We start from the raw sequence: 16,509 nt of genomic DNA, 5'->3' as shown, positions 1-16,509 counted from the left end.
CCTCTTCCCCCTCTCCCCCCTCTTCCCCCTCTCCCCCCTCTCCCCCCTCTCCCCCCTCTCCCCCCTCTCCCCCCTCTCCCCCCTCTCCCCCCTCTCCCCCTCTCCCCCCCTTTGCCCCCCTCTCTTCCCCCCTCTTCCCCCCTCTCCCCCCCTCTCCCCCCCTCTCTCCCCCTCTCCCCCCTCTCCCCCCTCTCTCCCCCCCTCTCCCCCCCTCTCCCCCCTCTTCCCCCCTCTTCTCCCCTCTTCTCCCCTCTCTTGTTGTCCCTGTTGTGCCTCCTTGCCTGTCTGTAATGCACTCGATGATATTATGCCAGGCTTGCTCCACTTGATCTTAATATCAGAAGGGTCAGATTTCTCTGGCAGGAGATCACCAATCGTCCACAGATTGGAAAGTGGAGAATTAAGAGGATAGCCCAACATCAACTGGAAAAGTATAAGCCTATGCGCCCCATGAAGAGTGATATTAAAGGCATACACCAACTACCTTACCAACCTAACCTAGCACAATTGACTCTTTGCGTGATATATGATTAAAGCCACCTTTAAATTGCAGTTAATGTGTTCATCGAAAGATGGCTGCAGTTAGTACAGTATGGTTGTAAAATGCTTGATAGCATAGTCAAAACAAAACTTCTTTAAGGATGCTGACAGAAATGCGGCTGAATTCTCAGAAACTAGGGCCATAGGTGGACCAAAACTGGAGAAAATACTGGTGAGAGGGTTAATGGTGGTGCACGCTGTGATTGATGTACTGGGTAAAAGTCATACAAAGTGACTAAAGGTGTCCACAGCCACAAAGATATATCGATAACTGTCTTTTATACGGGGTAAAAGACCCCATAATTAATAAACAGCTTATCTATGGGCGTGTCCTCGCATGAGGAACTCAACGACCCCTGCTGGGTGTTAGAGTTCGGCTTAGCCATCTTAAACAACTCGCATTGCGCCATCAACTTAACGTCCTGTACCAAACCATTACAGGTAAAGTGTTTAATGCTGTGAAGTGTTTTAGCTAAGTCCAAAATGTGCACAACACAGGAAAGCATGCAAATAGTTAAAAATGGCTGAAACAAGTCTCTTCGGAAGACAAATCTTCAGTTTCTGACCACATCAGGTGCAGTAGCAAAGAACACCGTGGGACAGTAGGTATAGTTCCACAGCTTTGCCCCGTTGATCCTCTCCCAGACTTGGGCCAAATCAGTGTCCTGATGGTGCTGTTCCTTCAAATTGCCAAACAGCAAGGGAACATCTGTTAAAACCACAGCAAACATCTCTTCAACCAAGCCACAGTATACTTCTTCATGATATCCCCCACCTTTGTCCTCCTGGAACATCCTACTCAGTCCTACTCAGCACATCTGCCACCTGATTTTGTGTGTTGTGTGTACATTTGACCATGAATTTAAAGGCACAAATTCAGATGGCACAGTGGATGATCCACCCGATCTTTCGTGGTTTAGCTAGCATCAACTCAGCACTTATTGTCTTGAGGCAAAAGACTTATGCTCCAGATAAAAGTGGAACTTTTCAGGTGCAGACTAAAAAACCAGCACTACCAGTTAATGAACAGAGTACTTACATTGTACCTCAGACAAACTGCGTGATGCATATGTGAGAGGTCTCCACTCACCCTGTTCCCCCTGAAGAAGCATTGCAGTTTCTCCTAAATGGAAAGCATCGGTCTGCACAATAAATTCTCGATTAAAGCCAGGAATCCCCAATAATAGTGCACTCATAAGAGCTTTCTTCAAGGCATCGAAGGCCTCCTGCTGGGCCAATGACCAACTGAAACTGTCATTCTTCTTACAGAGCTGACTTAGCAGTGGAACTATTAGGGCGAAGTTAGGAATATACATTCTAAAAAAGTTTACCATCATAATGAAACACCCCTCTTTTTTCTTATCTCTGGGAGGTTTGAAGTTATAAATGACTTGTGTTCGAGACTGATCATTGACCACGCCTGCACTCGAGACAACATGTCCCAAAAATGAAATCTGTCTGTGGACAAGATTCACCTTAGATGGCTTAACTGTGAGTCTGGGCTCCTTAAGCCTACTTAAAATCTAAGACAAGTGATGCAGGTGTTACTCAAGTCGCTTGCTATATATGACATCATCTAAGTAATTGTCAATGCAGTAAAACTTAAGGTCCCTCAGCATTGAGTAAAGTAGTCATGAAGATAATGCTGCCCCAGTAGCGAGGCCAGATGGCACATGATTAAACTTGTATAAGTTGCAATTATTGCGAAATGACACTTCTAGGTTCCTCAGCTAATGACATCTGGTAGTTGCCTGATTGAAATCACTGACATTAAAAAATTTAGCACCCGAAAACCACGAAAAACAATTATGTAAATTAGGCATGGGGTCTTATTCAGTACAACTTTCTGATTAAGAGCCCTGTAATCAACAAATGGCTTATATCCTTCTCCCCCAGGAAAATTGGAGAAGCATAAGACAACACCGATGGTCAAATAACATAATCAACCAACAATTGATCAATAATTTGACGAAGCTTTCATTTTCAGAGGTGGCGATCTATACAGGGTCTAAATCATGGGGATGGAATCAGTTAATCGAATTTGATATTTAATGCGGTTGGTAAACCTTAGCCGGTCAGTAAGGACTTCAGGAAACTGTTGTGAAATATCAGAAACATGCTCTCTCTGAGGATGACTTAAGTGGCTCAAATCAAAGGGCCCCTCTTCTCCACTGACCACATGAGCATCATGCTGCACTTTATGGTGGCAAAATAGAATCTTAACATTTGCAAAAAAACATCAGCAGTCAATATAATTAATAACACAATGGATTCTAAGGAAAGAATCAAACCCTAAACAACTGAAGTAGTAAGTCCTTTAGCAATCAAAAAATAAAATGGTCAGGAAAATTTACCTATTTAAGTTTCACATGACATCAACCCAGGCTAGGCAAGGCATTACTATTAGCAGCTTTTTATTTATTATTGGCACTGGTCATTGGACCAGACCATGAAGACAAGGTAAGAGAAATTAGGGCGCTTATGGAGGCATACAGACATTCGTTTTTCTTTTTCTCTTTGGGGATGTAACAGGAAACGAAGTGACTAGTAGTCATATACCATATGCTGGCTTGTGGAGTATGTATGTAGATGTAGATTAATACCGTGCATATTGGGAATGCATGATAACAACACTACATATTATCAAATTCTGTACTGCAGTAAATACGCCTTCAGCTTTGGCATCTAAAGTATCGTTGTAACAGGTATCCATTCTGAATTCAGAATTTCATTGCTATTCACTTCTAGTTTCAGCTAACTTTCTATTTCTAATATTATCTGGGCATTATTACCTTTAGTAAGGGATACTAATTCTGGGGCCTTGGCATGAACACTTCTGCAGTTCACCAATGTCATAGGCCTATTAATCCATTCTGTTTCCTATCTGCAAGGACAAGCATTCTTTAATAATAATGTGGCTAATTTATCTTCAGTTTTAACAGGCAGTTCATCTCTGATCCTGAGGAGGGTTCTGCTAACCTAAAGAAGATGAAAGAAAAAAAAAATGCATGCCATATGTACTCTGCTACCCTAGTAGCCATTTCCTGCATGTAGTGCATGCCTGGGCTATTAAGGGGAAATCTTATAATCATCCGTGCAATAGTGGAATGGAAAAATTTGCATCTGATGCCATCGCAGAATCCTCTGAACCTCTGGTTTAGACTGTTCCCCCCTGCTCCAAACCAAAAGACCCTTATCAGCTCTGTGTACAACGCTACAAATAGTGAGCTTAGCTTATGTGTCACATGCAGTGGCCCCCCCAGGGGATCCGCAACTCTTTTGTGGATACGTGCGTAGCGAGCACGGGACCCCGAGCAGATGTGGCCTTCCTTCCTTTCCGGGCTGCATACCTTCCCTTTCCGCATCCTTCCCCATCCCCCATCTTCGCCCCCCCCCCCCCCTCACCTCTGGCTCTTTCCTTCCCTTTCTCCCCCTCTGGGGGTACGGTTTGTGCCTACGTCCGGAGACGGACGCTTGTAAATGTACCACATTCTTCGCCTTCCTTGCTTGTCAGTCTTCATCCTTCCTTTGTCCTTCTCTTTTCCTTACCTCTTCTCTCTACCCTTTTCTCCGCTGCAGCGTTTGAGACCTCTTCTTTCCTTTCCCTTTCTCTTTCTTCCTCCCTGTGCGGGTCTGAAGGCCGACCCACGCACTTCCATGCGTAGCCGGTGACGGGGTAACGCGTAATTCCCCGCCCCGGGTAGACAGGTAGGTCACGTACGTACCCCCTGGTAATGGCCAGGCCCAGGGAGGGGTGATTACCCGAGCTGATACCTTCCGAAAGTGCCGATTGGTCCCTCCGTCCTTTTGTCGGGAGGTGTGAACAATCACCTAAGGCAGGAGTGCCCTCAGAGAGGGCCCCCACAAGGGAGGAGCGCGCCATCGGAGACGCCGGTAATCATGGGGGATTCTTCTGCAATGGTTTCCCCACCTTCCACTATGTCTGCTCACAAACGTAAGTTCACTGAGTCTCAACCACAGTCTGTTCTTCCATCGTTGCCACAGTTCCTTGTTGTTTCTCGGTCTGACGAAGGTCACGACTTCTCCACGGTCAACCCTTTCATTATTCAGAAAGGTGTCAACGCAATTGCAGGTCCTGTAAAGTCTTGTTCCAGATTACGGAATGGCACCCTGTTGTTAGAAATAGTCAGTGCCCTCCAGGCACAAAAATTGCTGCGTACCTCACTACTACACACCTTCCCTGTCCGGGTGGAACCGCACCGTACCTTAAATTCCTCGCGTGGAGTCGTTTATACACGCTCCCTCGATGGACTGTCTGACGAAGAAATTCAGCACTACCTGTCTGACCAGGGCGTAACGGCTGTACATAGGGTTATGAAAAGGGTTGACACGAACATCATTCCAACCCGCACTGTCTTCTTGACATTTGACAAAGTTCAACTCCCATCAAAAATCAAAGCCGGCTATGAGATAATTTCCGTTCGCCCTTACGTCCCAAACCCTACCCGTTGCTATTGGTGCCAGCGGTTCAATCACACCAGCCAGTCCTGTACCAATCCGGCCAAATGTGTTACGTGTGGCAGGGATGCCCATGAGGGTGCTTGTCCACCTCCATCCCCTCGCTGCATCAACTGTATGGGTGACCACGCCGCTTCCTCTCGAGATTGTCCCGTTTTTAAGGACGAAAAGCTCATCCAGGAAATTAGAGTAAAGGAAAAGGTGTCGACATTTGCTGCTCGAAAATTATTCGCCAGTCGACAGCCCACCGTGCCTCAGAAAGGAAAATACAGCACTGTCCTTGCGTCTCCTCGGCCAACAAAGGAGGCGGCCACGCAGACTTGCGACCTCACCTTTAGTGCCATGGTCGTCAGATCGGCCAGCGCAAAGATCGCCCGTTCAACCTCACCACTTTCGCCTGCCCACTCTCTGGCTCACCCTTCGTCGAGTTCTGCTAAATCTCGAGCCCAAAAGTCAGACACCAAGACTTCGAAAAAAGAGCATACTCGTGAAGAGTTTTTACGTACGGCAACTTCCCAACCATCGGTTCCTCCTTCCTCTAAACATCATACTTCCAAGAAGGCTACAAAGAAACCCAGTTCCTCTCCTTCTCCGCCAAGGCGTGTCCCATCTACAGCACCACCTGGCGGAAGTCGCCCTCGGCCGTCTTCTGTGTCGCCGAGGCGCACTGCTGGCGGCCGATCAACCGGCCAGTCGCTGGTGGCAGGAGCTGCTCCTGACCAACCGATGGATCAGGATCTTCTGCCTTCGGCTGAATGCCATTCCATGCTGTCGGTCGCAAGCTCAGAGCAGTCGTTGAGTTGACAGCGACCTTGGTCACATTCCTCCATTTTCTGTTCACCCTATGTCCATTATCCACTGGAATATCCGCGGTATTCGAGCCAATCGGGATGAATTGTCGATCCTCTTACAATCCTACTTGCCGGTCATCTTCTGTCTTCAGGAAACAAAGCTGCGTCCCCATGACCGCTTTGTTCTCCCTCATTTTCAGTCCGTCCGATATGATCTCCCCTCTGTTGAAGGCACTCCAGCACATGGAGGACTCATGATTCTTCTCCATGAAACTCTCCATTATCACCCAATCCATTTAAACACTTCCTTCCACGCTGTCGCCGTCCGTCTTTCCCTTTCCGGATACACGTTCTCTCTTTGTACTGTATACATTCCATCGTCCACACCAATGGCACGAGCTGATCTCCTTCATCTTCTTGGTCAGCTTCCACCCCCATATTTGCTGGTTGGGGACTTCAATGCCCACCACCCGCTTTGGGGATCTCCACATCCTTGTCCACGTGGCTCACTATTGCTAGACGTCTTCCACCAAGCAGATCTAGTTTGCCTTAACACTGGGGTCCCTACATTTTTGTCTGCCTCCACGACAAATTTATCTCATTTGGACCTTGCGGTCGGTACTGTTCCGCTAGCTCGGTGCTTCGAATGGTTCGCCCTTGATGATACACACTCGAGTGACCACTTTCCATGTGTCCTTAGACTGCAGCCTCAACAGCCATATATGCGTCCGCGACGCTGGAAGTTTGCCCAAGCCGATTGGACACTTTTTTCGTCTCTAGCGACATTCGATGACCGTCACTTTCCCAGCGTCGACGATGAGGTCACACATATTACCGACGTTATTCTTACAGCTGCGGAACATTCAATACCACGCACCTCCGAATTGCCCCGGCGCCCCCCAGTTCCTTGGTGGAACGAGGCATGCCGTGATGCACTACGTGAGCGGCGACGTGCTCTCCGCGTTTTCCGCCACCATCCTACTTTGGCCAACTGTATCCGCTATAAGCAGCTCCGTGCGCGATGCCGTCGTGTCATCCGCGATAGCAAGAAGGCAAGCTGGAAATTCTTTATTAGCTCATTTAACACCTTCACTCCCTCCTCGGAAGTTTGGAGTCGGCTTCGACGGTTCTCAGGCGCGCCTAGTTTCTCCCCGGTCTCTGGGCTCACTGTCACACATGACACATTAGTGGACCCCGTCGCAATTTCTAACTCGTTGGGTCAGCACTTTGCCGAGATTTCGAGCTCTTCAAATTACCCGCCAGCGTTTCTCCCGAAGGAACGTGCAGTGGAAGTGCGACATCTTGCTTTCTCCTCTCAAAATCGCGAAAGCTACAATACTGTTTTCTCCTTGCGGGAACTCCAACATGCACTCTCTTCTTCTCGCTCCTCCGCCCCAGGACCGGATGGTATCCACGTCCAAATGTTGCTGCATTTATCAACCCATAGTCTGCGTTACCTCCTTCGCCTTTATAATCGAATTTGGACCGACAGTACTTTTCCCAAACGATGGCGGGAAGCTATCGTCGTTCCCGTTCCGAAACCTGGAAAGGACAAACATCACCCCTCTAGCTATCGCCCCATTTCTCTCACGAGTAGAGTCTGTAAGGTTTTGGAGCGTATGGTGAATTACCGTTTAGCTTGGTGGCTGGAATCCCGCAGTCTTTTAACACCTGCCCAATGCGGATTCCGAAAGCATCGTTCTGCAGTTGACCATCTTGTTGCTCTCTCCACTTATATCATGAACAATTTTCTCCGGAAACGCCAAACGGTAGCAATATTTTTTGATCTGGAGAGAGCATACGATACCTGTTGGAGGACAGGCATCCTCCGCACACTGTTCTCTTGGGGCTTTCGAGGCCGGCTGCCCCTTTTTCTTCGCGAATTTATGGCAGAGCGCACATTTAGGGTGCGGGTGAACACTACTCTCTCCCGCACTTTCTCCCAAGAAAACGGGGTACCCCAGGGCTCCGTGCTGAGTGTTGTAATGTTTGCCATTGCTATAAATCCAATTTTGGATTGTCTCCTTCCTGATGTCTCGGGCTCCCTCTTTGTGGATGATTTTGCGATCTACTACAGCTCTCAAAGTACCAGCCTTCTTGAACGACGTCTTCAAGGATGTCTCGATCGCCTCCACTCTTGGAGCATCGAAACAGGCTTCCGTTTCTCTCCCAGTAAGACCGTTTGTGTTAATTTTTGGCGACGTAAGGAGTTTCTTCCGCCCTCCTTACATCTAGGACCTGTCAACCTTCCGTTTTCAGACGTCGCTAAATTCTTGGGTCTTATGTTTGACAGAAAACTGTGCTGGTCCTCCCACGTTTCCTATCTTTCGGCTCGCTGTCTGCGATCGCTTAACACCCTCCGTGTCCTGAATGGTACCTCCTGGGGAGCGGACCGAGTGGCCCTTCTCCGCCTCTATCGCGCCTTAGTGTGCTCGAAATTGGATTATGGAAGCATAGTCTACTCCTCTGCTCGACTGTCTATTCTTCGGCGTCTCGACTCTATCCACCACCGTGGATTACGTTTAGAGTCTGGAGCTTTTTACACTAGCCCTGTGGAAAGCCTTTATGCTGAGACTGCTGAACCTCTGCTGTCCAATCGGCGAGCAGTCCTTCTAAGTCGTTATGCTAGCCATCTGTCTTCCATACCTGCTAATCCAGCCCATGACCTTTTTTACGCCGCCTCCTTTGATGTAGGGTATGCAGGCCGCTCCTCCTCCCTACTACCCCCGGGAGTCCGCTTCCGTCAACTGCTCCATTCTCTTTCCTTCCGCTTTCCTAAATACTTCTTGACAACTTGGGGTACAGCACCGCCTTGGCTCCGTCCCCGGATCTGCCTGCTCCGTGACCTTTGTCGATTTCCCAAGGATGGTACCCCTACACTTGCTTATCGTCGGGCATTTGCTGCTCTATGTGCACAAATGACGGACGCCACATTTATTTACACCGACGGCTCGAAAACATCGTTAGGTGTAGGGAGTGCCTATATTGTTGGCGACACCCCAAATCAATTTCGGCTTCCCGACAAGTGTTCGGTGTATACTGCGGAGCTTTACTCTGTTCTCCAGGCTGTCCACTACATCCGCCGCCATCGGCGGATACAGTATGTTATCTGCTCAGATTCTCTCAGCTCTCTCCTCAGTCTCCAAGCTCTTTACCCTGTGCACCCTCTGGTCCACCGGATTCAGGACTGTCTGCGCTTGCTCCACCTGGGGGGCGTGTCGGTGGCGTTCCTCTGGCTCCCGGGACACGCTGGTATCTGTGGGAATGAGGCGGCCGATATAGCGGCCAAGGCTGCAGTCTCTCTTCCTCGGCCAGCTATTCAGTCGCTTCCCTTCACCGATCTATGGAGCGGTTTATGTCGCAAAGTTGCTCATTTATGGCATGCACATTGGTCAACACTTTCCTATAATAAATTGCGGGAAGTGAAAGCTCTTCCTTGCGCTTGGACCTCTTCCTCCCGAACGCGTCGTCGGGAGGAGGTAATTTTAGCTAGACTCCGGATAGGGCACTGTCTTTTTAGCCATCGACATCTTTTAAGCGGCGATCCTCCCCCACTCTGTCCCCACTGCTCTCAGCTGTGGACGGTAAGACACCTTTTAATTGAATGCCCCTATTTTAATCCGTTACGCTCCCGTCTACAGCTATCGCCTGATCTATCGTCGATTTTAGCAGATGACACGCACTCAGCCGACCACGTTCTCCAGTTTATTAGTGACAGTGAAATGACGTCAGTCATTTGAAGCTTTTTTTGGGGACAACCAACCCCTTTCTGTAGTGGATTTTTAAGCATCCCTTCTGCTTTTAGTTTCTCCAATTTTATGACTTTGTTCCCATTGCTGCTGGTTTTCAATTTCGGTTTTTTACTGTTTCCTAAGTCACGGGCTGGGTGCTAATGACCATAGAAGTTTTGCGCCCTAAAAAAAAAAAAAAAAAAACATGCAGTGGCTAGTTGCCTTCATCAAACTGGGCATCAAGTGAAAGGAACCGAGGATGACCTCTGGACCCAAGTGACGCATAATTTGTGCTGACATGGGGCAGTGTGTTAGATAGCTGTCAGGAGAGCCTCCTTTGTATCTCAGATGAACTGCACTGAACTTTTACTAGTGTTCTGTGAATGATCTCCTCTACACTGGTGTAATGTATACCGTAACTGTTTCACATATCTGAAGATTCTTTTAAGATGTGCACAATGGAACACATGAATAAATGAATGGCTGGTTGAGAGGTAAGTAAAAACTAGGTAAACTGTAAACTGCTACCTATCACTGATGTAAAAGAACATATGAGCTACAAGGACACAAAAGTAATGGTACAGTTTAGAATAGTTCACTTTCAGAAGGAACCAGATGTTTGTCTGGCATATTTGTGAAATGACATCACAAAGTCCCACTGGAATTGAACTTTGAATCAGAAAATAGCTACCAAATTCATCTTTACAATATTTCATCATTATAAAAGACTGTAAGTTCTGTGACAGTACTGATCCTGGACCAACAGTTGCTGTGAATCTTTGCCTTCATCAAATTTGATTTTAGCTGTTTTGAACCCTTATTTGTTAGCACAACTGTACAAAATAAATTTCTTAAAGCCATTGCTTACAAAGCAAATGTTGGCAGCAGTAACAATGATGACTTGGAGACTAGCATGAAAACATTGTCTGGAAGAAGTAGCCTTGTTTTGGAATGTACTCATCAGCAATTAGGTAATGATTCCTTTATCATTGATGATAGGATATATTAGAGTTTAATGTCCCAGTGACAATATTTGAGATGATGTACAGGCTTTGAGTGTGCAACAGTTCCAATGGAATCCAACTATGATCTACTCAAAGAGTTAATAAATCAGAGGAAATATAAACCTGGACGATCAGAGAGGGGTGGAAACATTATTCTGTGTGAGTGCCAGTCCGTCACTTTGCTTGGTTCCTAAACTGTCAAGTTATATTTTTTATAATCTCCACTTAGGTGTGACCACCTTGGTACGTAGCTCATTACGTGATATGTCATCTGATGTGCACTGGCCATGTTGTTGTACATGTGTTCTGAAAGGCTGTCTATGTGTTTCACTTAGTGCTGTCATGGATAAGACAAACAGTTATAGTTGCAAAAAGGAATAATCATCAGCTTTTAGTTTAAGTGGGGGAAGAGGCAGGGGCAATATTGCTGACAAGGTAAATTTGTTGAAATTATATCAGATAACATTGTGGAAATTGTAGAGCCTCATATGGTGTTGGTGTGGGAAATGAATGTCAACTATAAACATCAGCTGGGATTCTACAGTGGAACAAGTCTGTGTCCAAATGAACCAGGGGACAACCAGACTCCTGTGACCACAACTTTTTCAATGAACCATGCTACCTTTGTAGATTCAGTGCCATACCTTGGCATGTAACATGGCAACAGCTTTTCTGTGGCAACTAACCAACCAACCACCTAACCACAGTTGGACTGCAGCTGAATGGAAACATTTAGTATTCTGCATCGAGTTAAGATTTTTGTTACGTAGGGCAGTTGAATAGGGGCATGGTGACTGACAAATGCTGGAGAGAGATGTCTCTGCAGTTGCTGCAGGAAGAACAGAATTGGGTACTGTACTGTTATGATAAGAGGACAATTTTGATACCTTTTACTACCAATCCATACACTAGACACACATGGATGATTCAGTTACGAATCTGTCCTCAATAATAACATTCAGTTGTACATGACAGTTATCTCCTCGAGGGAGGGCGGGGTCTTTTATCAAGGTATTGCATTCACATACACAACTAGAAGGATCACTAAGTAGCTAGAAGAATGTGATCAAAAGTATAAAGTACACTTTTGGCTAACAATTCCCAGTTTTGTAATCCGAGAGATTATAAGAGCTGTGAAGATAGCATGGTTACCAAAGCACATAAAGACCCATCAGCACCCAATTGAGTCACTTTTATCTTGTCTAGCAGCTGTATATTCAGCTTATCGTTATTACTATAGATAATATCACAGAATTATAATAATGTGATTTGGAAGTGTAGTCCAATATATATGTGACTCTGTGGCTAAATAGATTCTTGTAAAAGAATTCATCTGAGAAATACATGCATCTGTATTTCTAATTTCAAACAATTGACTAAGATGTATATACTTCTTTAAGAAATGAATACTTTGCAGAGAGAGAGAGAATGATCATTAAATATTGTCTTATGTAATTCTAATAAATGTTATATTAACCTGCTGACTTTCATCTTCTTGAAGTAACTGTGCAAGAGGATCTACGGTATTATTGTTCAGTTTAGGTTGTTAATAAAATGTGTTATCATAAATCTAAGATATTACGTCTTGTGTAGTTATTTGCCAAACCACTTGCAAGGTGTGTGTGTGTGTGTGTGTGTGTGTGTGTGTGTGTGTGTGTAGACACTATTCAACTTTTTCCAATTTCTTGGAACATGTTTTTAACATGTGTTTGTTTTAGCCAGAACTTGTGGAAAAACTGGTTGTAGTTGATGTTTCTCCAAGGAGAGTCAGTCCAAGTTTCACCACAGTTAAAAAATACTTAGAGGCTATGCAGCAAATAAAGTTCGGAAAAAGCATGTCAATGTCAGCTGCTCGTAAGCTTATAGAACAGAAATTGTCTCCCATTGTAAAAGTATGTATTTTAGTAAGTGACAGAGACCAAATACGTATTTGATCATCTGCATTTTTTTTCAGTTCTTTCACTTTTTATAGGTACCAGCTGTCTGTCAGTTCCTTGCCATGAATGTAACTCAGGCAGAAAATGGTGAGATGAAATGGAAAGTAAATCTGGATACACTTGTAGACACTTTTGATGAAATTGCTTCATTTCCAGCAACAGAAAAAGTTTTTGAAGGTCCAACATACTTCATAGGTGGAGGTGATTCTGATTATATGAGGTTTGTTACATTTCTTGAAGTTCCTTAAAAATTATTATAATGTATCATAGTTTACACAAAGAAGTGAATTTCATGCCCCTAACGTTTGTGAAAATTACAATACTGTGGAAGCATGGCATAAATGTTAATTTCTGTTTGTGTCCACTGTCTTGTAATATTTTAGTAAAAACATCATCTGTAATGTTAAAACTTTATTTATTCACTATAAATGTGATTTTGGTGTATTGTGCCATTTTCAAGTGGTAGCTGCAACATTATAAATTGCATAAAGACCTATTCAACAAGGGAGTCATTCATTCACTCACTCACTCACTTATTCATTCATTCAGTTTCTTCTTCTTCTTCTTCTTCTTCTTCTTCTTCTTCTTAGCACCTTCCCATTGGATTGTGGTCTGTCTTTTGGAGCAGTGCATCCATTTCTTTCTGTCTAACGCTTCCTGTGGATTTAGGCATCTTGGTCTTAGACATGTGTTTATAGTGCATTGCCACCATAATTTGGGTCTTCCACATTGTCTGTGGCCCTCAACGGAGAGGTGATAGACTGACCTGATGACTGAAGCATGTTGTGCCCATGTGATGTGTTCATCCCATAGAAGTCCCCATTCTTAGATCTTCTCATTGATTGGAGCCACTCCAGTGAGTTGTCAATCAATGTATTGTAGAAGTGCCTAGTGATTTCCTCAGCATCAGTATTTCCATGACATGTAGGGAGTGCCCAGTAAATCTTCACACGACCAACACTTTGTACTATATAATGCAACTGGCCTCACAGTCACTTGGTATATCTTTGATTTTAGGTGAATAGGCCTCTTCTTATCATAAAGAATGCCAGTGAGGTCTCTGAATTGCATCCAGCTTGCTTTTATTCTTGCTCACACATCTTCATTCACTCTGTAGACAAGAACCTAGATACTTACCTTGGTAAGAGGACTTCCATTAATTTGTATATTTCCAGGAAATGGAATCATTTTGAGGCACTCAGTTTTGTGGATGTTTGAACAGAGGTCAAATCGTTGCTGAAAATCGCACCATGTTTTGACCTGAGTTTAAAGATCCTCCTTGGTATCTGCCACAGACACATCATCATGCTCTCAAAATATGAGGGTGGTTTGAAAAGTTCTCGGAACGGAATAGAAAAAAAAGTACTTACATCTCTGGAATTTTTTTTATTTTTCAATTTAGTCTCCTTGTAGATTAATGCACTTGGTTCAACGATGTTCCAGTGCTTTGATCCCATCTCAAAAATGAGTTTCCTCCAGGCCTGCAAAATAGTTGTCAACTCCGGTTATCAATTCTTCATTTGCAGTGAATCTTCATCTACCAAGAAAAATTTTCAGTTTTAGGAAGAGATGGAAGTCTGACGGAGCCATATCGGGTGAATAAGGTGGATGTGGCAACAATTCATACCTTAGTTAATGTAATTTTGCCACTTCAATGGCACATGTGTGCGCGCGCATATTGTTTTGATGGAAGATGACTTTCTTCCTTGCTAAACCTGGCCTCTTTTTTTGCATATCTTTTGTTGCAACTTGTCCAGGAGGTTAGCATAGCATTCTCCAGTAATTGTTTGCCCAGTGGGGAGATAATCTACAAACAGAATCCCCTTCACAGCCCAGAACACTGATGCCATGACCTTTTCCACCAAAGGAAATGTCTTTGCTTTCTTTGGTGGTAGCAGAGTCTGTGGGGTATAATTGTGCACCCAAGTTTCATCTTTGGCCTCAAACCGGCAAAAAAAAAATCTTGTTCATTTCTCCTAAAGCGCGCCAAACATTATTTGGATATGTCCATTCTCATGTGTTTTTGATCCATCGTCAAGAGTTGTGGCACCCATCTTGCAGATAATTTTTTCATTTCTAATTCTTCGGTTAAAATGTGATATACTTTTTCAGATGACATTTGGCAAACATGAGCAATTTCACAAACTTTTAATCGGTGATCCTCCATGACCATTTTGTGCACTTTTGCAATGATTTCTGGAGTGGTGACACATCTTGGCCGACTACTGTGCGGATCACCATCCAAGCTCTCCCGACCAAATTTAAATTCATTTATCGACTTGGCAACAGTTAATATGAAGAAGCAGAGTCCCCCAGTGTATTCTGGAAATCGACATGAATGTCCTTTGCTTTCATACCTTTCTTTATGAAGTACTTACTCACTGCTCGAATCTCGATAATTTTTTTCCCCCCATCTTCGCAAATCACTACGCAGGAAAAACAAGAGAACCAAGTCACTGCCACAGCTCTCTTCCAAGAGCACTGCCCCCTGCGGGTTCGGGGATAAGAATAGGCCCGCGGTATTCCTGCCTGTCGTAAGAGGCGACTAAAAGGAGTCTCAACTGTTTCGGCCTTTAATGTGATGGTCCCCTGAGGGGTTTGACCACTCTATTTCCAAATTTTTCCGTTAGTGCATACCATTTGGGGAAGGACACCTTACGTGGTGCATCTTAAATCCATCTTGCCCTAAGATCTGGCACACCTGATATTTTCATGGAGTTGGACTTCGAGCTTCCGGCCACATCCGCTGCAGTGTGTTCCGGATAGCATCCCTTCCCTCCATTGTGCAGTTCCATCTTTGCCCTCATGATGATGTACATGGATATTTCGACACCCGACATCCAGCACGGTAGCCAGTCCGTTGTGGTGGGGTCGTCATGTACCCTCTTGGTGGTAGCCCCCTGACTACACAGGGATCGCACTGCTGATACCTGAGCTGCTACCTCCCCACGTATGCCGAGGAGTAGATGCCTATCCCTTTGGGGCATCGGGACTCCCGGCAAAGGCCATCCTGCCAGGTGGTCTTTGCTGCGGCTGGGTGGCGCCCGTGGGGAAAGCCCCTGGTCGGAGTGGGTGGCATCAGGACGGATGACCCGCAATGAAGCGTGGTACATCATCTCTCGCTGGTGGGCCTCCACCAGCAGTCTCTAAGCGATCGAGGTCTAACCTCAATGGAAAGAAATTTGATCAGAGATCATTTCCCTCCCTGGCCACTCCATGGGGGGACGTTTGTCCAAAGAAGGCAGTGGATATTATTCACCCCGGTACCTCGTGTGTACGCGAGTAAATGGGGAATCATTTATGTCGACCAAGCCCCAGTTATTTGTGGAGCATTTAGAGGACAAGTTCAGGGAGGTGGAGGGCTTGTCCAAAATGCGCTCTGGGTCAGTTCTCATCAAAACAGCATCCTCTGCCCAGTCACGGAGGTTGCTCACTTGCGACAGGTTGGGGGATGTTTCCGTCACCATCACTCCCCATAAGAGTTTAAACATGGTCCAGGGTATTATATTCCACAGGGATCTTCTTCTGCAGTCCGACGATGAACTACGCGCCAATCTAAAACGACGAGGTGTTCACTTCGTCCGGCGCGTCCATCGGGGTCCGAGGGATAATCAGGTAGCCACTGGTGCCTTCATTTTGGCCTTCGAAGGTGATGTTTTACCCGAAAAGGTCAAGGTGATGGTTTACCGCTGTGATGTGAAGCCATATATCCCTCCACCGATGCGGTGTTTTAAATGCTGGAAGTTCGGGCACATGTCATCTCGCTGTACTTCCGGCATCACATGTTGAGATTGTGGACGTCCTTCACATCCCAGTACTCCATGTGCTCCGCCTCCCGTCTGTGTTAACTGTGGAGAACACCATTCCCCTTGCTCGCCGGACTGTAGGATATTCCAGAAGGAATGAAAGATAATGGAATATAAGACCCTGGACCACCTGACCTACGCCGAGGCTAAACGGAAGTACGAGCGGCTGCATCCTGTGGCAATGACGTCGACCTACGCCGCTGCTGCAACAACGGTTCTCC

The 16,509-nt window shown here is 45.6% G+C and overlaps 1 protein-coding gene across 2 annotated transcripts in view; it reads left to right on the top strand.

Annotated features, from left to right (window-relative positions):
* LOC126202952 (protein ABHD11-like) overlaps positions 1–16,509 on the top strand; it is a 70,141-nt gene that overhangs the window by 11,348 nt on the left and 42,284 nt on the right. Inside the window, exons 4-5 of one of the 2 annotated variants that reach the window (XM_049937067.1) lie at positions 12,264–12,437; positions 12,518–12,702. In XM_049937067.1, the coding sequence (XP_049793024.1) occupies positions 12,264–12,437; positions 12,518–12,702 (359 nt within the window). The remainder of the gene's footprint in view (positions 1–12,263; positions 12,438–12,517; positions 12,703–16,509) is intronic. The other variant, XM_049937069.1, reaches the window with a different exon arrangement.

This window comes from Schistocerca nitens, chromosome 9 (genome assembly GCF_023898315.1).
Source record: "Schistocerca nitens isolate TAMUIC-IGC-003100 chromosome 9, iqSchNite1.1, whole genome shotgun sequence".
In the NCBI taxonomy this organism is placed as follows: Eukaryota; Metazoa; Arthropoda; class Insecta; order Orthoptera; family Acrididae; genus Schistocerca; species Schistocerca nitens.
Note: the sequence above shows the minus strand (reverse complement) of the source record. Positions and strands in the feature narration are given on the sequence as shown.